Source organism: Pongo abelii, chromosome 8, assembly GCF_028885655.2.
Source record: "Pongo abelii isolate AG06213 chromosome 8, NHGRI_mPonAbe1-v2.0_pri, whole genome shotgun sequence".
NCBI classification, from domain to species: domain Eukaryota; kingdom Metazoa; phylum Chordata; class Mammalia; order Primates; family Hominidae; genus Pongo; species Pongo abelii.
The window spans coordinates 22,650,292-22,673,277 of record NC_071993.2 but is presented as its reverse complement, the minus strand read 5'-3'; the positions used below and the strand labels follow the sequence as shown (position 1 = coordinate 22,673,277).

The 22,986-nt window shown below is 44.2% G+C and overlaps 1 protein-coding gene across 6 annotated transcripts in view; it reads left to right on the top strand.

Annotated features, from left to right (window-relative positions):
* Positions 1 to 22,570, top strand: part of PIP4K2A (phosphatidylinositol-5-phosphate 4-kinase type 2 alpha) — a 179,438-nt gene extending 156,868 nt beyond the window's left edge. For all 6 annotated transcript variants that reach the window (XM_024253924.3, XM_024253926.3, XM_054522052.1 and 3 more), the window contains 4 exons: positions 6,845 to 6,958; positions 15,566 to 15,809; positions 17,550 to 17,653; positions 20,279 to 22,570. In XM_024253924.3, the coding sequence (XP_024109692.1) occupies positions 6,845 to 6,958; positions 15,566 to 15,809; positions 17,550 to 17,653; positions 20,279 to 20,359 (543 nt within the window). In that variant the 3' untranslated portion in view covers positions 20,360 to 22,570. The remainder of the gene's footprint in view (positions 1 to 6,844; positions 6,959 to 15,565; positions 15,810 to 17,549; positions 17,654 to 20,278) is intronic.
* The last annotated feature ends 416 nt before the right edge of the window (positions 22,571 to 22,986 follow it).

Below are 22,986 nucleotides of genomic sequence, written 5' to 3'. Positions count from 1 at the left end.
TATAACTTCTGGCTTTACTAAACCTTGTAATATCCAATATTGCTAAACTCCATATGAATGACAGCAGTTATGCATCAAATCACAGAACCTAATGAAATAAGCACATATGTACACACACACATAAGTTAATTCCCACTTGAAACAAATAAAGCATTTAACTCTTTTGGTAAACACATTGTTTTGGTTTTGGTTTTAGAAATTCTGCAAAAGTTCTTAGTCATTTGGAATTTTTAAGCATAAAAGTACTAAATAATATTAAGCAGGAATTTTTTAGGTGTTGCTTTTTAGCTCCTTTTTATCAGTTCTGCTGGGAAGCAAACAGTGCTGCATCTCCTTTGCTCTCGTAGAATTCTGTAATTTTTATACCACAGGTCTCTGCTAAAAGGCGGCATGTGTTTAGAAATTCTAAAAATGAGGGCTCTAAACTTTGTAACTGTCTTGATACATTTTCACTTTTTTAGTCCCAACCCCCTGGCCAAATCTGTCCTTAGAGATCATTGATACCTTGTATTGAACCCTAGGGCATAAGTAATTCTAGTGAGAGGCTTTTATACACTGAAAGCCTTACGGGTGTGTTGGTTATCTTCAGGCTCTGACTCAGCTGAGTGTGCATCTCACTTCTCACATTCATGTTGTGTCTTAATGACACACAAAATATTTTTGACCATGACCTGTATTATCACACAGTGTGTTTCTTACTGTTGACTTACAGTAGACTTGCTGAGGCCTGTGATGCTGTGCTTTAAAAGCCAAAAACTTTTCAAAATGAGGGAGAAATGTCTATAATAAATGTACTATATATATACAAATGTTTATAATAAATTTTCTTTTTACAACTCATAGCAAGTTAAATGTTCCCAGTGAGTTCACTGCTCCCTAGGAGTGAGTTCACCATTCCCTAGTATTTTGGTTATATTTTCTGGCTACTAAGATTTCCGCTTCTGTGGATTTTTGCTTTAGGTCAGCAAAACAGCATTCACTAAATTATCCACTATTATAATGTGCTGAGAAAAACTAACCCATGGAAAATTAAGGTAAGACAAAAGTCAGCAAATTTCTGTCTTTGGCCAGATACGTAAAATCATTACATCTTATTCCATATATTGAATAAATATCATAAATTTCAAAATCTTTATTACTTCAGGAATTTAACCAGTCCGATTTTTATTATAAGATAGGAACGTTTTACTCTCATTTGGGTTTCAGTTTAAAAAAAGGTCTTTTCAGTGAGGTTTCCTACTAGGAATAGCTTTTGCAGGTGATCGCAGAGGTTTTTCTAGCTGGGAGAATTCACAATTGAGGTTTGCAAAGCAGTGTAGGGAACTAGAGCCACCAAGACAGGGAGGTCAGCTCCTCGGGCCGTGTCACCTTCGATGCATCCTGTCTCATGTACCCTCTGTGTTCCCTGTGGGTCCTGTGTAGTGAAATGAACTACTAACTTTGCCCTCATGTATGGTAGGTTTGTGTGCAGTGTGCAGTAACAGAAGTGTCTTCCAAATTTGAAGGCAGTATGTAGAGAATTCATGTGACGTGTTTGTAACTAGCAGATAAAACCTAAAAACAAAGGAAATTTTAAACATCGTTTAAATAAAGCTTGTCGCTCACGGGCTGCATGGGGCCCAGGACGGCTTTGAATTCGGCCCAATACAAATCCGTAAAGTGTCTTAAAACATGGTGAGATTTTCTTGTGATTTTTTTTTTTTTTTTAAGCTCATCAGCTCTCATTAGTGTTCACTGATTTTATGCGTGGCCCAAGACAATTCTTCTTCCAGTGTGGCCCAGGGAAGCTAAAAGATTGGACACCAAGGTTTAGATTACCAACATCATAAATTTTTTTTTTTTTTTAATCATCCAGGTATCAACTAGAAGATATCCTAAGTTTAAAGACCCTATTTTAGAAGAAACAAACATAGCAAGTTACTATTGCCAGGCACTATGTGCTTTGTGTCATTTGATTTGCACACTAACCCTATTACATAGGTACAGTGTTATTAATTTCCCATTATATAAGTAAGGAAACTGAGGTTTGGGCAGATTAAGCAACTGGCCTAGAACATCACAGCTAGTGTTAAAATGTTAAATATGTCAATATATTTTTTAAAAGAAAAATCTTGCTCTGGATTGATCAGCGATGAGCTTTTCCTAGATCCATAAGCCATACTTGAGAACATGACTAGCATATAACGACGTTTGCGTATAACACACTGTGTGGCAGGCACCATTTTAGGCTTTTTCACATGTGTGAACTCATGCAATCTCACAACCCTATGTTTGCTAATCCCCCTTTAAAGATGGGAAACCAAGTCACAGAGAGGTTAAGTAACTTAACTTGCCAGAGTCACATAGCTAATAAGTGGAGTAGCGGAGCTACAACCCAGGCAGCCTGGATCTAGTGTGTTCACATAACCATGGGCTTCAGTCTGTCTCCTACGTGGAAACCTGAGCCATGCCCAGTCGACCTGGGGTCGGGCATCACTCCACATGACAGTGAAGGGCTCATTTCATCCGAACGGGAAGCAGGACAGCCAGGCTGCAGGGGGAACAGCGTCCCTCTGCTGATGCCTGTGGCTGTGTTTGTGCATTTACACATCACATTAGCGGAGATGAATGCCACTTGGAATCCAACCCACCGCAGCAGATTACCTCATGCAAGACAGAAAACAGCCCTGCCTGTGCTAGCCTGGCTCTGCTTTGGGCTGTATTTACTCACGGGGCCTCAGCTGGCCAGGGCCTTGGAGCAGCTCTGGGGCCCCCCACCTGGGCAGGAGTCCCAGCTCAGGACTAGACGCACGGAGGAGGACGGGGTGGGAAGAGCAGTTCCCTCCCATACCCTCGTCCCCTCCCAGCAAGTACAGAGGGTCGTACAGCAATCGCCCCGCCTTACTTAGAGGCTCTGATCTGCACAAAACTGGCCAGAGCTGAATTCAGAGCAAATAAAGACTCGGCCTGCCGCCACTTCAGAAAGGTTGCTGACCACTGGCTGGAAGCCGGCCTCGGAGAGTCCACGGCTGAGAAGCATTTCTGAGCTGTCTTTAGTTAGCCCTGGGGGTTTCCTCCACCCTCTGGCTGTTTCTGCACTGAACTAGAAAAGATATCAAAGACACTCGTTAAAGAACCAGACCCAGTGACTAAATACAAGCTTGGAAAACTCTAAGCGCAAATAATCCAGCGTTTAAAAGCAAAGTGTAGAATCTGTTGCTACATTAAGCTGTCGCTGCCCACAGTTAATTTTCTGCTGCTCTGCAGACGTCATCTTTGTAGGCAGTTTTACACCAAGAGTTTATTAAGTTCATTAAATCATAGTATAGTTTTCCACATTAAAAAAAAAAGATGTTTCTAATATAAGCACTGCTCATTATCAGAGAGATATATTGAAATTTCTTTTAAAAAGCTAAGCAGTAAGATTTTCTTGAGAGTGAATCATTGTCAGGTGACTTAACCTTTGTCATCTCGTTTTTTTCCTTTTTGTTTTTGAGATAGGGTCTTACTATGTCACCCAGGCTGGAGTGCAGTGGCGCGATCATGGCTCTCTGCAACTTTGACCTCCCGGGCTCAAGCGATCCTCCCACCTCAGCCTCCCAAATAGCTGGGATGACAGGCACACACCACCACGCCTATCTGATATGTTTTATTACTTTTTTTGTAGAGATGGAGTCTCACTATGTTAGCCAGACTGGTCTCGAACTTCTGGGCTCCAGTGAACCTGTCTCAGACTCCCAAAGTGCTGAGATTGCAGGTGTGAGCCGCCATGCCCAGCCTATCTTGTTCTTAAAAAAAGAACAGTTAAGTTTTTGTAAAAAAAAAAAAAAAAAAAAAAAAGTCTTTCAACCTATAATACCCATTTTAAGTCTGTGCTTTATTAAATGCTCACAGTGATGATGATGATGATGGGGGTGGTGATGGGGATTATAAGCACCACTATTTGAATCTGTCACATGGTTTCTGGTTGAGTTCCCAGCACAACTCTACCTTAGCAGAATGATTAAGGTTCCCATCTCAGCTCATCACTCACCGAACTCTGAGACCTTAGTTAAATTGCATGATTTCAGTTTCCTTGAATGTAAAATGTGAATAAGAATAATAGTTAAGGTTGTTGCAAAGACTAAAGGTAGATGATAGATGTGAATAAAATGACGCACACAAAGCGCTAAGCAGGGTATCTAAGGCTGCTGCATGTTTTCCCCCTTCTGCATCTATGGAAACAGGCTGGAGAGGTCCAGGAACCTGGCCCCTGGTCCCTGGCAAGCAAGGGTTGGAACCAGGATTGCAACCTCAGGATTCATGACCCCAAAACCTTCGTGCCCCTGAGCGCTCTGTCTTGCAGCAAGCATTTGGGAGGTTGATATCTGTAGACCAGTGTTAGATTCCATGCTGGCAGCTGCCCTGCCAGGATCCGCCTTCGCCTCTTGATCCTTTCAATAAGCCCTTAAGTCTTTTAGCCAATCTGGGTGCCCTTTTTTGAACTTGATCCAATCTAAATACGTCCCTAGTGCCTGTGAAATTCACAAGTCAGCTTAGTCATAGAGTACATGGTGTCCAGAGTTTTATGAGGTAGGATTATACTTTCCCTGTCACATGAGGTAATTCTGCTGGGGTGAACCTGAAGTGGCATTCATCTTCATTAATGTGACTTGTGTTACAAACACACATCCAGCGTGTAATTTACTGCCTTGTCTGGGGTCTGTCATCTCTGCCTTCAGGTTTCTCACATTTATACAAAACCAGAAAAAAACACCCTCTACCCTTCTTTTCTTACACGTATAAAATGAGTTGTGGAATTGAGGCAGATATCTTAATCCTTAACACCCCCACCCACACACCTCCCATCGCCAACACATAATGACACAGAAATGCCCAAGGTGCCTGCTGGGAAAATTACGATCCTTCTCCATCTCTCCTGTTTTTGTGTGTAGGTCTGGCTTCAACCCTTTTTTCTAACGTGCTTCCAGTTTTCTATTTTGGGCAGTGCTTATCTTCTCACTGCCCTCTGAGTTTTGTTAAACTTCAGAACCTTGCATTTCATTCTTGGTGAAACTTCATTATGTTTACAGTTCTAATAGGAGAGAAACCTTATAATCTAGTGTGATGAACTCAAACATTTTAATATTGTGCTGTCTTCACATTCAAGGTTTGTGGGAATGGGGGGTGCATGTATTGCATTATTTTAAAATTATTAGTGACAGATTTAGGGGGTAAGTCTAGCAGGCGCATCCTAAAATTTTGTGAAGAATGGCGTTGCGTTTTCATTTCTTAAAGACTCAATAACTCAGCATAAAAGTGTTTGGAATTAGATCAGTCTCTCCCAGAATCTTAGTATTTATTTTTACATCTTACATACACATCCTGCTTTATTTTCTACCTACTTGCTTTCATATCATTCTCCCGTACGAGATTACAAACTCCTTTACAGCAGAAATTGTGACCTATTCATATTTGCATCTCTGTACTTGACTCACTCAGTAACTGCTTATTGAATTGAATCTTGACATTTCTGGGCCTTGCTGTACCTGCTTTGTAAGGATTAATTCTGTTTGGCTTATAAAGATTGTGGTTATATCTAATTCAAAGTTGCAAAACTGTTTAAATTTTCTCAAAGTTAGTAGCCAAAGCGACTAATTTAGAAATGCATAATTTATGTACATATGTGTTGGTGTAAATAGATGTGACTATGTTTGCATGCGTGTCTATACTTTATAAATAAGAGGCGAAGTGAACAGTTTGAGCACGTGAAGGATGCAGGAGATGGACCCAGGGAGTGTTCTTTCATTGCTCCAAATAAGGGGGGAGGAGGAACAGTGCGGGAGCCAGGAAGGACAGCATCTTGTTTCCTTGGATTATTTTGTTTTCGTTTGGTTCACACCTACGGAAAAGAGGACCATTCCAGGTTCATCAACATACAGGCAAAGGCAGTGCATGACATTGGATTTCTTTCTGCTGAAATAAACAAGCTATGGTTAGCTGAAAGGGGTGGGAGATTATTTTGAGCTCGTACTGAATGCAGGTTGCACAAAGTTAAATAGAATAATCCACACTATTTTAAAACTATATGCCTATATTATCCTGTTTGCTGCAATACAAGCTACAGTGTTTTCTGCTCATGATCCATGTTTTGATGGTCGCTCATTGCTTTGTGTTGGTTGCCATAAGTGCAGTTTACTTGTTAGCTCACCCTCTCGTTCATTTGTAAAAGGTAGAACTCTCATCTTAATACGTTTATGTTAAGAGAAGGCCTTTTTTCTTTGATATTGTCCAAATGAGAAGAGAATTTCCTTCTTGGGGTGGTGAACAGGAAGGCTTGGAAGGGCAGATGGCTAACCTCGGGCTGCATGTTCTCCTGGTGCAGAAAGTAGGTATGATTATGGATAGAGCTGTTCTGAGACAAGATAACATGTTATTTGTAATGTGAGCCTAGCAACAGCTACCCAAAAGTGGGAGGAGGGATGGAGTTGGGTTGTACCAGTAAGAAAATTGAGGGTTCCTGGGAAAGTATTTCAAGAATACAAATTTTATATTTAGACTTCTTATAAGAAAGTGAATCTAAGAAAGCAGTCAGGTTCATTCCTCTGAAAAACATGAAATGTGTTACTAAAAGCCTTATAATATGGAATCTGTCTGACCCCCACCCCATGCTCCTGGGAATGCTTCCAGAGGTTGGGGCTCACTGGCGCCCCCCGGTGGTATTCAAGCCTTCTCCTATTTTATTGTTTGGGTAAGACCCCTGTGGTGGTGAACGGGGTAGGGGCGGTGAAAGGGGCAAACTTCAATGTCCAGGGTTGGAAGGTGTATGTGGTTTTTTTAGGTTTTATTCAAGCGTCTTTGTCATTCTTTTTCTCATTTGTTTTAGGCCAAAGAACTGCCAACTCTGAAAGATAATGATTTCATTAATGAAGGCCAAAAGATTTATATTGATGACAACAACAAGAAGGTCTTCCTGGAAAAACTAAAAAAGGATGTTGAGGTAAGAGCAGTCAGTGGAGAGGTCAGACTCATTGTATAAATATCAGCCCTGTTGGGTTTTAGGAGCTTTTTAAACCATTTATTTAAATCTTCATTCAAGGCAAAAACCTGCATACTCTACCTTATCAAAGTCAGACATGAAGGTGTCTCATGTTACATGATCTGGTTTAAAGCAAACACATGCCAGTTTAGCAGCCCTCTCATTTAGGCACCAAACACAAGAAAGCACCTGCTGTCATCCACTGGGAATCCCCGGTCCCAGGCCCCTGTATTCTGTATTGGGATGGCCCACGAAGACTGACCCACCCACACCAGCCAGTTTGAGAGGGGCCAGGGGAGTACTGGGCTCTATGTCAACCAGCAGAGCATCTGAGAAACAAATGTTCAGTCACTATTAGAGTCTTGGCACTTTTCCCTCTAAAGCACAAGTCAGTGCTGGCTAACATAGCCTGGGTCACTTAATGCTTTCCTATCTCTACCACTCACCACAAACCATGTCATGAGGCTCAGTGAGGCCCCCTTACACATTGTGGGACTAGCACAGGGGCAGCTTGGGACACTAGGTCTTAGGGGACAGTGGAGAGACATAGAACAGTGTCCAAGGTGCTTTGGTCCATAATGATGGAGTTTTGCTTTTAAACACTGTTCTAAACAATTAAAATGTACTTTTTCCTGTCATTTAGTTTATGATAAAGGCATTGCAGCTTTTCCATTGGATTTGCTCATTTAAGTCTTTCATAAGTCCAGGAAAAAAGGTTATTTTCTTTCTTTTTTTTTTTTTTTTTGAGATGGAGTCTCGCTGTCTTCCAGGCTGGAGTGCAGTGGCGCAATCTCAGCTCTCTGCAAGCTCCGCCTCCCAGGTTCATGCCATTCTCCTGCCTCAGCCTCCCGAGTAGCTGGGACTACAGGCGCCTGCCACCATGCCCGGCTAATTTTTTGTATTTTTAGTAGAGACGGGGTTTCACCGTGTTAGCCAGGATGATCTCAATCTCCTGACCTCATGATCCACCCACCTCAGCCTCCCAAAGTGCTGGGATTACAGGCGTGAGCCACCACGCCCAGCCAAAAAAAGGTTATTTTCTTGGACTTCGTTGAGTTACAAAACAATGCAGTGGGAATTAGAATTTAGGCAGCTACTAAACTAAGCTTTTCTTAGCTGTTGCTTTCATTCATTTGTGTACACTTCCCAGCACACCAGTACAGATCTGCTACTTAGAGAGAGGCTTTGTGGGAAGATTGTCTTTTTCTTGTCATTAAACCAAGAAAAAAAAAAAAAAAAAGAAAATGACTAAAGCCACAGAATGAGTGTCATACATGTGTATTTCCCATGAAGGCGGAAGCAGTATAATTTATTTTTAACCTTCTAACAGTTCTTTTTATTACAAGAAACTCACACTGACCAAGTTATTAGTAGTTAATATTTTTAGGTCACAAATTAGTCTAATAAATTTTTTTACATTATTTTAACCTTTATAGTATACATACTTGGATTAGAATCTATATATTGGTTAATTGTGAAGGGTGTAAGCATCTACTTTTTTGTTGCCATTGTTTTTAGAGACAGTCTTGCTGTGTTGTCCAAGCTAGAGTGCGGTAGCATGAGCATAGCTCACTGCAGCCTTAAACTCCCAGCTCAGGCAATCCTCCCGCCTCACCCTCCATAGTAGCTGGGACTACAGGCATGCACCACGGTGCCTGGCTGATTTTTGAATTTTTTTTTTTGTAGAGACCGGGGTCTCGCTATGTTGCATAGGCTGGTCTTGAACTCCTGGCCTCAAGCAATCCTCCCACCTCAGCCTCCCAAAGTGCTGGGATTACAGGCATGACCCACTGTGCTTATTAGCCTGTAAGCATCTACTTCAAACAAACAAAAAGATACAAGTGTTTGCTTTTCTCTTGTAACATTTTCCTCCAGTCTTTCATTAAGGAATGTTTAGTTTTCCTCAGTTGTCAGTGGTTATTAATAAAATGTATTAGTTAAGCATTTCCCCCTTGCTTTGGAATCTGTTTGATCCAATTGATAAGTATCTTTAGTAAACATACTCTTGGATTTATATTGATTAATCAGCAAATCTTTGATACTGAGAAGAATATTATTTTAGCAATTATGGTAAAGTAGCCCTTAGGGTTATCTGTGACCTATTAAAAAAATGTTTTTTTTTCTGTTGGCAGTATATCACTATGATATTTAGACTCCAGAAATAATGTAATTCAAGCAGTTCAAATTTACAGTTGAATTACAGAAGGATCCTCTTAGCTCTTTTGTTGTCTCTAATAATACCATTGATTAGAGGACTTGATAGTCTAATCCCATACATGGCTCAAGCACTTAGCTGTTTCGTTGAAATGGAGGCAGGGTATAAAACATTCTTTCATTTAAAAATATTCTCAATAGCTGATAACAGTGTCTTTAGTTTTGAAATTTATGCAGAACCATCATTAAATTTTTAAGCAGGTAATTATGGTGAAGTAGCTTGACATCTGATGGTGATAATGAGGCTAGAATTTAATCGAGTTTTCTTTTTTCATCAGTTCCATGCTTTCTAATTTAGCTGGCTGACCCATTGGAGTTTCATTACAGTTTTTTGTTGTTGTTGCTGTTTTTCCTTAATGCCTCTAGTAGGAGATCTGAGTGTATTACAGCTCAAGAAATCTAGATTTTAGGAAAACTAATTTTCATCTCAAGAAATCTAGATTTTAGGAAAACTAATTTTCATCTGAGATTCTAGTTGCTGTTTTTCTATAACTGAAGCCCTGTTCTATTCCTGTGCCATGCTGGGTATTTTCATCCACATAGCTTTGCATGTAACACAGGTGAGTCTTTTTCTGCACACACACACACACACACACACAAATCGGTGTATGAGGAGTGACAAGCACTTTTGCCTTCTGCCCTGTGCTTTGTCAACTCTGATCATGGCCCTGAAGAATCAACCCTGGTCTGTCCTCTCATTGACTCACATGATGCAAAACTGTTCTCCCTCTGTGGCATCCAGGAGTACCCCCTCACAGGGCATTTCAGTTGTCTGAGGTTTATAGCCCCCCATCCATGGAGATGGGTGAGAGGGGATAGGGCGGTGGGAGTAGTGGGATGGGCAGCAGCGTTTATGGAGCACATCGAGCCCAAGTCCTTCCCATGCAGTGTCACTTGTCATTCTCAAAACAGCCCCTTGACAGTGGTCCTGCCCCTACCCTAGTTTGATGAATGGGGAAGCCGAGCCCAGAGACGCTATGTAATTTGCTCAAAGGCACAAAGCTGCTAAATTCAGACTGGGGCGTCAGGCCCTCAGAGGGCACAGTCCGTAACTACTCTGACATAAACACAAGTTAAAAATACTTGTGAGAGCACAGTGGAGGCTTTGTTTTCTGATAATTGCTCCAAAGGAGGATTATAATTTTTAACAAGTGGTAAGATATAACCGTTAAACAGGGTTGACTGGCATTTTAATTCTACTTCACAGATATGTTGGGAGATGGTGATGTGGTAGAACACAGTGTGTTAGTATAGTTAAATAAATCAATTGAAAACCATTGTGAAGGATAGTCTTAGACTCGTAAAGATCTCAAGGAAGATTGTAGCTCAAAGATTTGTCACAGCAAGGACTCAATTAGTAAGGAATTAGATGAGAAGGGATATTCTGGGGGAAAAAGAGGCAGATCTGAGGTCTAGCAGGTGGTTTCTGAGAAGCTGGAAAAGAAAAGCAGGGGACCTACAGACTGAAAAATCTTCACACTTTGAAATCTTATGTTCTTAAAAAATAAAGAACAAATATATACTGTGTTCCTGCAGTGAGCCAGAAGCAGACCCCGCAGTGAAGCCCACACCCCCTTTCTGTCTTCTCTTTCCATCTGCAAGATTCCAGCCCACGGGAGTTTTCTCTAACAAAAATCTCAGATTTATTGCCACACTTCATTCACTCTACCTCAGAACAGATTTAAAATAAAGTTTGAGGCCAGGTGTGGTGGCTCATGCCTGTAATCCCAGCACTTTGGGAGGCTGAGGCAGGAGGATTGATTAAGCCCAGGAGTTTGAGACCAGCCTGGGCAACATAGTGAGACCCCATCTCTACAAAGTTTTAAAAATTAGCCAGACATGGTGGTGTGTATCTGTGGTCCTAGCTACTAGGGAAGCTGAAGCAGGAGGATCCCTTGAGTCCAAGAGTTTGAGGCTTCAGTGAACCATGATCACACACTGCACTCCAGCCTGGGTGACAGAGCCAGACCCTGTCTCAAAAAGAAATTTAACGTTTTGAAGATGAGAGCCCGTGAATTAATGGGCTTTTCCATATGGTTCTTTTTCCCCCTGGTCTACAAACTGAAACCTGTTTAAATTGAAATCTTGATATTAAAAAAGGACTTCTACCATAATCAAAACAACATTGACAGTTACAAATAACAGCTTCCATTATTTGTGCGAGGTACCATATTTTTTCTCAGCTTCATTATCTTAATTCTTCCACACCCCTGTGAGGTGAGTGGCATTGTCCCATTTTAAAGTCGGAATGACTGAAGATCCAGGAGGCGAACTCATCAAGCATGGAGCTAGTGAGTGAGACCAAATCAGACTTACTCTTTGTTTCTTGAATGGGTCTCCCTGGTCAGCATGACCTGTCCTTTTAACTACTGTGCCATACTTGGTTTTTCCCATTTCTACCTCAGTCTCAGAGATTTGAAAACATGAATAATAATCCCAGCAGTTTGGGAGGCCAAGGCAGGAGGATCATTTGAGGCCAGGTGTTCGAGACCAGCCTGGACAACATAGCAAGATCCTGTCTCCACACAAAATAAAAAATAATTAGCTGGGCATGGTGGTGCACCTCTGTAATCCAGCTCCTCTGGAGGGTGAGGCAGGAGGATTGCTTGAGCCCAGGAGTTCAAGGCTATAGTGATCTGTGATCATACCACTGTACTCCAGCCTGGGCAACAGAGCAAGATCCCATCTCTTAAAAAGAAGACATGCAATACCCATTGCGACTGCAATTTTCTCAGTCGTCTTGGGTGCCTCAGAACAGCTTCTTACCTAGAGATGCATTTTTCATCACACTGATGGTTTTTGGGTTGTGCTAGGAGTTGACTGCACCTTTATTTCTTCCTCACTGGAAGACGACAATAAGCGGTCTGACCACAGGCCTGAGGCCCAGGAAAATTACTCTGGGATGCCTGGTGTGGTGAGGAACCCAGATGTGGTGCCAGGGGAGTCTGGGCCCTGGAGGCTCACCCTGGTGAGTGCGGCTGGCCAGTCCCAGTTGTCCCCTTCCCTCTCTGCCCTTTGGCAAATTAATCACAGACAGCCCTGACGTCTGTAACTAAAACACACTTGAAGGTCAACCAGTAGACCTTCCTGTTAAGGGAATCGTCTTAAATGGTCGCCTTGCGCTTCCTTCCCGGAGCTGTTGCCTCGTGCAGTCTCAGACAAAGGTTTTCTGTTGTTGCTTTGTTGTTTGTATTTGGCTTTGGTAGTTACTTCCTGGTGGAAGCAGGTTGGGGAGAATTAGGGAGAGTTGGGACGGATAGGGAAGAAGTAGCAGGCATCCCATTCGCTTGTCCAACAAGTGCTGAATACTTTCCTGAGCCGTCTGCCTGCTGGGAGTCGGGAATACAGTGAAAGCCAAAACCTTAGAGCCCCGTTTGGGGCTGCCTTGCTTGGGAAAGAGAGAAGTCGCTCAAATACTCCAACAAAATGAATGTGCAGCCAGGCCCCGTGTCATTGGGGAGGAGTGTGCGGTGCCCTAAACACCCGGACTTTGGGGCTGTGCTGCCCTGTGCAGTGCCCCGCAGCTGAGACCTGAAGGCACGGGAGGAAATACCTGCCCCCAGAGGAGGCCAGGAAGCGGGCAGAGCAGAGCTCAAGTGGGTCCCAGAAGTGGATGGGGCCAAGCTATCCAGGCCTCCTGGGCCACGTGAGTTTTGTTTGTGCCCTGTGAGAAACGTGGCACTATGGAAATGTGTTAAGCAGAACAGGATGGGATCAGGTTCACATTTTGAAAACTTCTGCCCTTTGCAGAGGACTGGAGGGGAGGTTGAGGCACCACTCAGCCTTTACCACTTCACAGGGACCTTCCAAGCACCCAGAGGGAGCAGGGATGGCCAGAAGGGGGGCCTTTTCCCTGTCACCGCTCAAGCTGAGCAGGGCCTGGCCTGGCTCCAGAGAGGCTTCCAGGTGTAGAGAGGGAGGCCGGGGAAGCCGTAGATCCAGGGAGCAGAGCCAGGCACCGTGCTAGGCTTGGGAGGGGTAGTGGAGGTGGCGAAGGAGACCCTGACCCGGTCCTCCAGGAGCCCAGAGGCCTTGGAACAACAGGGCAGGGAGAAGTGGGGCCACCATAAGCACCCCCACCCCCACCATACCCCTCAAGCGTTGGAGAAGATAACTGGGTACTTATAATGCAGTATTTTTCAAATAGGCTTCTGAAACCCCAGGCCCACAGGGCATTCTGACGGGGAAGCAGGTTCCATGATCACAGCAGTGCCAGGCGTGCTGCTGCTGGCCACCTAACCCTCCGGAGACCCACAGTGCAGAGTCATGTGTGGAGCGCCTCCGATGCCAGCTGATTTTAACTCATTACCTTCCTCCTAGGGTTGCGAAGAAAAGGAGAGGGGAAAGCTGCTTTAAGGCAGCCTCCAGAGGTAGCTGATACAGAGCAGAGAGTGTGGGCTCACAACAGGCCCTGAATTCACCCCTCCTTGGATTTGAATCCTTGCACTCTCGTCCAGCTGCTGAGCCTGGCTGCTGTCTCACATGGAGAGCCTGCCCCCTGCCTTGGATCTTGTTACCTGTCTCTATACCCCGGAGTCCCCAGTTCTCTTCCACATCCACAGGCCCATGTATAGGGGAGCTGGTACCCGAGACCCAGCTCCCTGGCTGGCTCCACCGTGCTGATGGAGGATTCAAGTGAGCCTTCCACCACTGTAGATTTCTCCCCGCAGCCACCCCCACAAACATGATCCCAGCCAGGTGATCTTGGCCAGGTGCACCTCACAGCCTGGCAGCTGCTGAGATTCTAGGGGAGGATGCGCAGTCTCTGACCGCTGGAAAGGAATCTGGCAGAGGGAGGTGCAAGTGGAAAGTCAGTTCTCATGTTTACTGTAATGGGGTAGTTTGGGGAAAGGCCAGGGGGATGAGCGGTGGCTTCCTCTCCTCTCTGGGACCCAGAAAGCTGAACGCAGGAGCCCCACGCTGTTTCCAAGAGGGGTTTGCCTCTATTTTTAAACAAACAGGTTTCTCCGACTTTGCTTAAATATTTGAGTGTAAGATTTGTGTGATTTCTCTTTTCTGAGCTCGAAACAAATGGGGAAGATGTAGCTGGCCCCGGGGGATTCCTGTTGGGAAGGCAGCGAAGTGGGAGCTCTGGCCAGTTTGCTGGACTGAGCGGGATGCTGGCTGATGGAGAATTGCAGGCACCAGGAACCAGCTGGAGAGTGGGACAGCCCTGTGCCCAGGGGTCCTCTCCTCGTCTGTAAGCAATCGGGGCTTCTCATTCAGTTTCGAGACAGAACTCCTTCCCAGCAGGCTGAGGAGAAATGACTCTGCGGGGCTTAGCAAATTGATTTCATTTTTAGCCAGAACTTCAAGACATGTGATTTTATCTGCTTGCCCTTTACATGAGGACATTTGCTTCCTAAATTCTATCAGCGTAGCCCAGAGGCTGCTCAGCCACTCTGCATTCCCTAGCGAGGTGGCGCTGAGTCCTTCCAGAGCCAGGACCGTGAACCTTCCTGGACCCCGAGCCCAAGGTCAGAGTGGAACAGGATCCTGTGCAGAGCCGGCCAGCCACGGGGTCAGGGAGCCAGTTGGGTCCAGCCCGCAGATGGGCTGCCACTGTTTGCACTCAGCACAACCATCCACGTTTTATGGCAACATTGGAACATTGTGCTGAAGGTCTCAAATAAGAAAAGGGAAACAGAGAAATCGTGATCTGAAAAGTCAAAGAACTGGGCAGACAGGAGTAGCCAAACACAGAGCTGGGTCTTGCCCCCACATTATGTTGTAGCCACAGCTGGAGGAGGAGAGGGAGGACAGGAATCCTGGATGTGCTGTTCTTCGTGGAAAGCACACATGGAAAGCACCTTGTTGACCTGGACAGGACTGCATTACTCACCAGAGGTGGACACAGTGCCTTTACTTTTACTTATTTGCAACAGCGTAACAATTGCCTCCACAGAGCATGCTGAATTCCAAGGTGCTTCCCTGAACTACCACCAGAGACTCCGCTGGAAGCTACTTGGGAGGTGCCTGGGTTTCCCCATGAGCCAGTCTTAATCATTGGGAGAAACTTGCTCTCCCCTCCTGGTCTCTCTCCGCATCTCTTACTGGTCACACTCCTTGCTATCTGGTGAAATCCAGCCACCCTGTGAGAGATACACGCCTCTCCGCATCCAGTGTGGCATTCCAGGGTAAACAGCCTGAGCTCTGAGCCAGCCTGAAGTGTGAGGCTACATTTTAGATAGAGAAACAGCCCAGGAGTGTAAGAGCATCGTGAAGGAGGCACCCGGCGCCTCTGCTGCCCCACTCCACAGCCTTCCCTCTGGGTGTCACCGAAGCTTGTCTCCTTTAAATGTTGGCTTTTATGTTTAAGGTGTGGCTGACTCACCCTGTTGCCTCTGTCCCCAGTTTCTGGCCCAGCTGAAGCTCATGGACTACAGTCTGCTAGTGGGAATTCATGATGTGGAGAGAGCCGAACAGGAAGAAGTGGAGTGTGAGGAGAACGATGGGGAGGAGGAGGGCGAGAGCGATGGCACCCACCCGGTGGGAACCCCCCCAGATAGCCCCGGGAATACACTGAACAGCTCACCACCCCTGGCTCCCGGGGAGTTCGATCCGAACATCGACGTCTATGGAATTAAGTGCCATGAAAGTAAGTTTGATTACTGTGGACCCTTTTTGCATGTGAAGTGGTTTGACTTTGGCCTTGTTATCTACCAGTAAGCACTACCCCAGTTATGAGAGTGCTGCCCAGCAGCACTCATCCTCCAAACTCCAAAGAAATGGATTTGGGGACAAGAGTATATTAAAGCTAACCGTGATGTCAGTGCTGAAACAGAAGGCGATCGGACCTTTGAATTCTGTGATGTTGAGGGAATACAGCAAAACCACAAACTATACGATACATATATAACACACCTGTACATATGCACATACACACTGGCATACAACGCACATGCACACACATACAACACAACATGCATGTACATATGCACACACAACACACATGTTCACATGCACACATATACAAATAACATCAGAAATGCTTTAAAATATTAATACATTTTTGCCTAGTTATCTTTTTTAAGTCAAAAGCATCATGAGTCTAAGCTAGGCACATGCATGTGATCCTCTGTGACCCTCAGGTTGTCCTCTTGTCATCACCAACAGCCCTCTCCCTCTCAGGGGTGTGAAGGGTGTGTGAAGCTGGGCCCTGTGTGTGGGGTGGGAATCTGATTTGCTGCTGAGTCTGGCTCTGCTGTCCTCCCCAATGGAAGGGCCTATGGCCCTCTTCCCTAGAGTCAGATAAATCTTAATCCACCGTATCCAGGTGATTGGGTGCACCAGTTATTTGAATATTACATCCTACCTTAGCAACTTATCCATGACAAAACCAAAATATTTTTGTGATAGGATAAAAACAGCTTCTTGGTTTTTGAATAATAAAAACTGGCTCATCAGTTGTTTTTTAATCTCAAATGGCATATCAGCTGAGGATCTGAGTTCTGTTTTGTTCTGTTTTGCTCACCAAAATGTTTTCTTCAACAAAGAAAATTAGATAGTCAAATGTACTTTTCTTACTGTTCATATTTTTGGAAATGGATAGAAAACAGACACTGGGGCCGGGCGCAGTGGTTCATGCCTGTAATCCCAGCACTTTGGGAGGCTGTGGCAGGCAGATCACCTGAGGTCATGGGTTTGAGACCAGCCTGACCTACATGGAGAAACCCCGTCTCTACTAAAAATATGAAATTAGCTGGGCATAGTGGTGCATGCCTGTAATCCCAGCTACTCGGCAGGCTGAGGCAGGAGAGTCAGTTGAACTCGGGAGGTGGAGGTTGCTGTGAGCCAAGATCGTACCATTGCACTCCAGCCTGGGCAGCAAGAACAAAACTCTGTCTCAAAGAAAGAAAATAGACATCAGAGTGGATGTATGCCTTTATCCAGTTTTGATACTGTATCCAATGAGAATTATGAACAGTTCTACCATTTGATGTAAAGGATTAATGTGCATAATTAGTTCTACTTGTTTTATAGGGTATTTTTAAATAGCATATTTCTTCACACCAAAGCAATATGCAAATTAATTAAAAAAAAAAAAAGACTCCATTCCACCATTGGATCTCCACTGTTGATACCCTGGTGTGGTGGTGTTTTTAGTTGTTAGCGTTGTTTCTTTTTAAATTGCAGAGGGACTGGGTCAGAGAGGCAAGCTGTGTGTTTAGTCAGGATCCGCAGGGGTGGCGTAGAGTTTGTCTCTGGACTCCTTCCATCCGCGTTCCGTTGAATCCCCTCCCTCCAGCCTGACTTCTCCCTCCCTCCCTCCCTCAGCAGCAGTGCTGGCCCTGGTGTTGTCACATGTCCCACAGTCATTGCTGTCCTGTCTCTGCAGACTCACCTAGGAAGGAGGTGTACTTCATGGCAATTATTGACATCCTTACTCATTATGATGCAAAAAAGAAAGCTGCCCATGCTGCAAAAACTGTTAAACATGGCGTGAGTATCTCTATTGTTTCCTTCTCTCTCTGTCTCTCCTGGCCCCTCTGTGTGACCTGTAACTCAGCGATCACTCCTTTCTTCCACTGAGCTGCTTTCTACTGAGCCATTCAAAGCCCTTTAGTGACGCTTGATCCCTGGGGGCAAGTCATGTTCTGAGCGTAAGATGCAGAACCCACAAACGCTTACTGCTCACCACTGCTCTTACCACAGCTCCCTGTGGCTTCCAGCGAAGTCACTTAAACATGAACATCTCTTCTTTTTACACGTGGCGGACACTAACAGGCATGCACATCACTAGGATGTTATACACATTCTTTTTTGTTTGAAAAATGTTCCAGAGATAAAAGTGCAAAAGAAGATAATGAAGTGTTTTAATATGAAATATTCGAAACTGAAGCATGATTGTCTGCTTAAGACACTTCCAAAGTATACAGGATTAATATTTCTTTTCTCACAGTGAGTTGTATTTTTTCTGCTACAGCAATATTTTGAGTGCAAGATCAAAGTTGCATCTTTTGAGTGCAAGATCAAAGTTGCATAATATTACTCACCGTTAATGTGCTTGATGGGAATTTTCACTGCTGTAGCCGTATGTTAAGCTATTTTATCCCCCATGAGAAGCGTATGAAAGAGATACTAGTGTACCTGCTTTTGTCAGTTGGAGAAACTGAGGAAAACAGCTTCAGGAGTAACTTGCCAGGGCCTCATACTAGCAAGTGGCAGAGATGAGATTGCTCACCCGGACCCAGCCCCCACCTGGCTCTGTGTTCATGCTCATCCCCTTGCCTTGCCTGCAAACCCCTCCTGCCTGGCCGAACTTGACAGCTCGCCGAGTTTCATGCTTGTATTGCAGGGTGCCATCTTTGTTTTGCAGAGGTCCTGAAAGCCATAGAGCCCACCCCCCACACAGATGAATATATGGCCTGGTTTGTTGGCCCTGGAAGAAGAGGTGCTTCCCACAGACTGTGTAGAACTAATCAAGATTCACCAGAACCAAAAACTCACTTGAAACCTCTTCTTTTATATTTTAAAATAGAAATCAGCCTAACAAACACAGTATTCTATTTGCCAAAGAAGTATTTCAGTCACATTGTCAATAGCTATGGTATTCCTGCTGTGTGCAGAGCACAGACTGGGACCTCACCGCCCCCGAGCACGTCAGTAAGCAAGGGTGCCTGGTGGCTTCCCCCCAACAGAAATTTTTGAGTACTCTTTTTAAACAAACATCCATACCAGGTGCACCACCCCCATTCCGTCATTCTGAGGCCAGTTCAGGAGGGTGAGGGAGGGGTCTTCAGAAGGCTCCATGGTAATTCTGATGCTCACCTCTGGTTGAAAACCACGATGTGTGGCAAGGAGAGAACTGGGGAAGAATCCTCGTTTGACCCTTCCCACTTGTATGACCTCAAGGGGACACTTTTGGAGCTCCTGTTTTTTCACCTCATACAGAGATCCTACTGCCTTGCTGATAGGGTTTTGCCAGAGATACAGGAGTTGTCTAGACAAATGCTTTGTAAATGTCTGTTCCCATATTATACATCCTATGAAACTGGAGTGTATCCTAGCCAATATGGCTCCACGTTCATCTCCCCATAAGCCACCAGTTCGCCTCCATAGTGTGCCACACAGCATAAAATCACAGGTAGTTTGCAAGAAGAAAACATTACTGTCAGCAAAGGAATGCTGTATTAAGCTGCTGTTGGGGACCATTCTCTGCCTTCAAGCTTGGGCTCCTCCATGCAGCCCAGGCCTGGAAATATTACAAGATCCCCCGTGAACATGGGTGTCTAAAAACAGCATCTGCTCACTTAGCAAAACTCCGTGCTTGCCCTTTGCAGCTCAGGAAACTGGCCCGTGACTCCCTTGAGTGTGGTGGCCTGCACCCTGCATCTCATCATGGAAAAATCCCCCACCGCGCTTCTACAAGGGGCCAGGCTTGCTTGCTCTCTGAAGGGCTCAGAAAGGGGAACAGTGGCACCCCTGTGTGCTGCTGCGGAGGGAAGTCAGCTCCTTCCCCCGTGGGCAAGATGGAGCCAGCAGTGTTGTGCCTCAGCTGGTTATGGTGCAGGGAATGGGCTGGGGGCAGCTGTCCTAGAACCTGTGGCTGCTGCTATTGCCCCTCACGTTTGAGCACTGAGCTGGGTGCCTCTGTCCAGAAACGAAGGGGGTCCTGAAGAAATAATGCGGTTTTAAGTCATTGTCATTAAGGTTTCCCTTTCGCCAAATGTTGATGTCGTTCTCAAGGTGGCTCCAGTCTGCCTTCTTGAAAAGTAGAAGTATTGTTTCCGTGACTTCTGAACAATTCCACTGTTTGATAGGAACATCCCAAACGTGGCCTGTTTGATTTTTTTGTGAGTTGCAACAGCCCCAGTGTGTGTGGTAGCATCTGGTGCTCCTGTTGCCCTTTGTCTCATGTGCAGACACAGATTTGTAAGAACCTTGCTTTTTCAACCACGATCGCCAACATATTTTGAGTGATGTTTTTCAGAGCAGAGACTGCAAGGATTTGAAAATTGCTTGCTGTATATTCAGTTGCCATTGGAAATAGCTGTAGATATTAAGTAATAATTTGGGGAAATCATAAGCACTATGTCAATATTTCCTTTTTTAAAAACTGCCCAGGCTGGCGCGGAGATCTCCACCGTGAACCCAGAACAGTATTCAAAGCGCTTTTTGGACTTTATTGGCCACATCTTGACGTAACCTCCTGCGCAGCCTCGGACGGACATGAACATGGGATGGACAGAGGTGGCTTCGGTGTAGGAAAAATGAAAACCAAACTCAGTGAAGTACTCATCTTGCAGGAAGCAAACCTCCTTGTTTACATCTTCAGGCCAAGATGACTGATTTGGGGGCTACTCGCTTTACAGCTACCTGATTTTCCCAGCATCATTCTAGCTATTTCTGACTTTGTGTGTGTGTGTGTGTGTGTGTGTGTGTGGGTTGGGGGGGGTGAGTGTGTGTGCGTGTGTCCATTTTAAAAGTCATAAATTAATTAAAACAGATCCACTTTGGTCAGAATGTGTCCCAATAAAGACCCTTTGATTCCAGCTATGGCCGAATGAGTGAGTGAGTGAGTGAATGAACACACGTGTGGGGAGGGGAGAAGGAAGTGCGTGTCAGGCATCGTGTTGGCATCACACAACAAACTGTGGATCAGTTTTTTTTTTTTTTTTTTTTTTTTTTTGGAGTTGAAAGTTGTGAGACAGTATTCAGAATAATGAAGATAATAATAATGATTATTACAATAATGATGATCATTCCAAGGAAAAAACCTACAGCGAATGTTCCACTTCTACCCCGCACGCAGACACTCCCTAACACTGGTAACCTGAGCCCCCAGCACTGGACGGAAGAATGCTGGCGTCTCCGTGTGTACTGGTTCAGGGTTCTGGCCCCAGCCTTGTCAGGACCCCCTGGTGTCCAGAGCCCCCACCCCTCCCCCAACAAGCAGCTGATGCCCCAGTGATTCTCTATACATTTTTCACCTCGGCCAATATGTCCAGGAAAACTGCTTACTTCTCTTTTCTTGCCTGGAGCCTTCATTGTTACACCCTTATGTTGCAATATAGGAATTAATGCTACAAAATAAAAGTAAAGCTTATCTGAAAAGTGCATAGTTTGGGGCAATGGTATCTACATCTCCCACTGTGGGAAAACCAGCAAAGCATCAAAACTCTCAATTCTGTTACCAAATGCAGATCTGAATTATAAGATGTTTATGTTTGACCATTGTTTCAACAATGGGATTTTGTTACGAATTATCCCTTTAACTGAAACCCTCAGTTTTACTGTTTACATTATTAGGAAAACAGGGATATCTTTTGAATCTAAAAATTTGATGTACAGCATGTGATTTTTGAAGTTTACATGTAGAGTTACAGTATAGGTGAAATAACGTTTGTCATATTTTGAGACGTATCCTGCAGTCATGTTTTTACGTGAGTGTTTTAGTCAAAGTACATGGTAGACAGTCTTTCACAATAAAAGGAAAAGGATTTTGTTTTCTTCCAAATGTACATTTATCAACCTAATGATTTTTTTAAAAAGAGATTTCGCCCCAGTCTGGTTTATGAAAGTTCATTGCCCTAAACTGTGCTGATTGTTTCTAATCAAGTTATAAATTTCCAACCTAGATCATGTATCTGCCAGCTCTCCTGCATTTTCCAAAAGGCATTCAGCTTAAATATTAGTCTTGCTTAGAGTAGGTTATCCACTTATACGCTGCGCTAAAGCCATGCCTTTGAAACTCCTTGTTTAAAACATGATATGATTTTTGTGGGCAGTTTCAGAAAAGAAAACAAACAAAAATCTACCCTTTAATTATTACTTGCAACTCAACAGATCTCCTTGCCGTACTGCCTTTTCCAGGAACTTTACTTCAGGGCTGTCCAGATTGCAGTTGTGCCCAGTGTATGTGGATCTAGTTCACAGAGTCTTTGGAAGCCAGCAGTGCCCCCCCTATACTGTCCACTGATTTTATGTAGATTTGGTATCCTCAGCAGACAATGTTAACACCACTGTAACATAGTGTACAAATTCATATTTTATGTATTTAAAGTAATCCATACTATGATTTGGTTTTTCCCTGCACCATTAATTCTGGCATCAGATCAGTTTTTGTGTTCTGAAGTTCTACTGTGGTTTGACCCAAGACCACAACCGTGAGACCCTGAAGTAAAGATAAGGTACACATACATTATTTGAGTAACTATTTCCTTGGGGGCCAATCTGTGTATGCTTTTAGAAGTTTACAGAATGCTTTTATTTTTGTCTATAACAGTCTGTCATTTATTTCTGTTGATAAACTATTTGGACAGAGTGAGGACGTTTGCCCTGTTATCTCCTAGTGCTAACAATACACTCCAGTCATGAGCCGGGCTTTACAAATAAAGCACTTTTGATGACTCACAAGATGAATCCTTTTTTCTTCTGTCCCAATTGTGTCTCTCTGTTCCAAACACATTTTAAATACTCAGTCCTGACAGTGTCTTTAGCTAATCCTTGAGAAAATAAAAGTGGAATTGAATCTTTTTAGTTTCTAGAGCCTTGCCTTCAGTTTGGGAATTATTTTATCAGTAATAACAAACTTCCACAACACAATTGACTTTGCCGCAAGATGAACAAGTAGAGGAAAAGAATCTCTTCCATGAATATCCTATAAAGTCATATGTTTTGTTTTTAGCTTTGATACACCTTAGTTCTATGTGTGTCAGCATTTTTTGAAACTTCCTTGGGATACCATTGATGGATAGCAGACTTACGGCATTCCACTTGGTGCCAGGTTAACACAGACAGCTTGTCTATAGCACTTGCTCTGATAACTCATT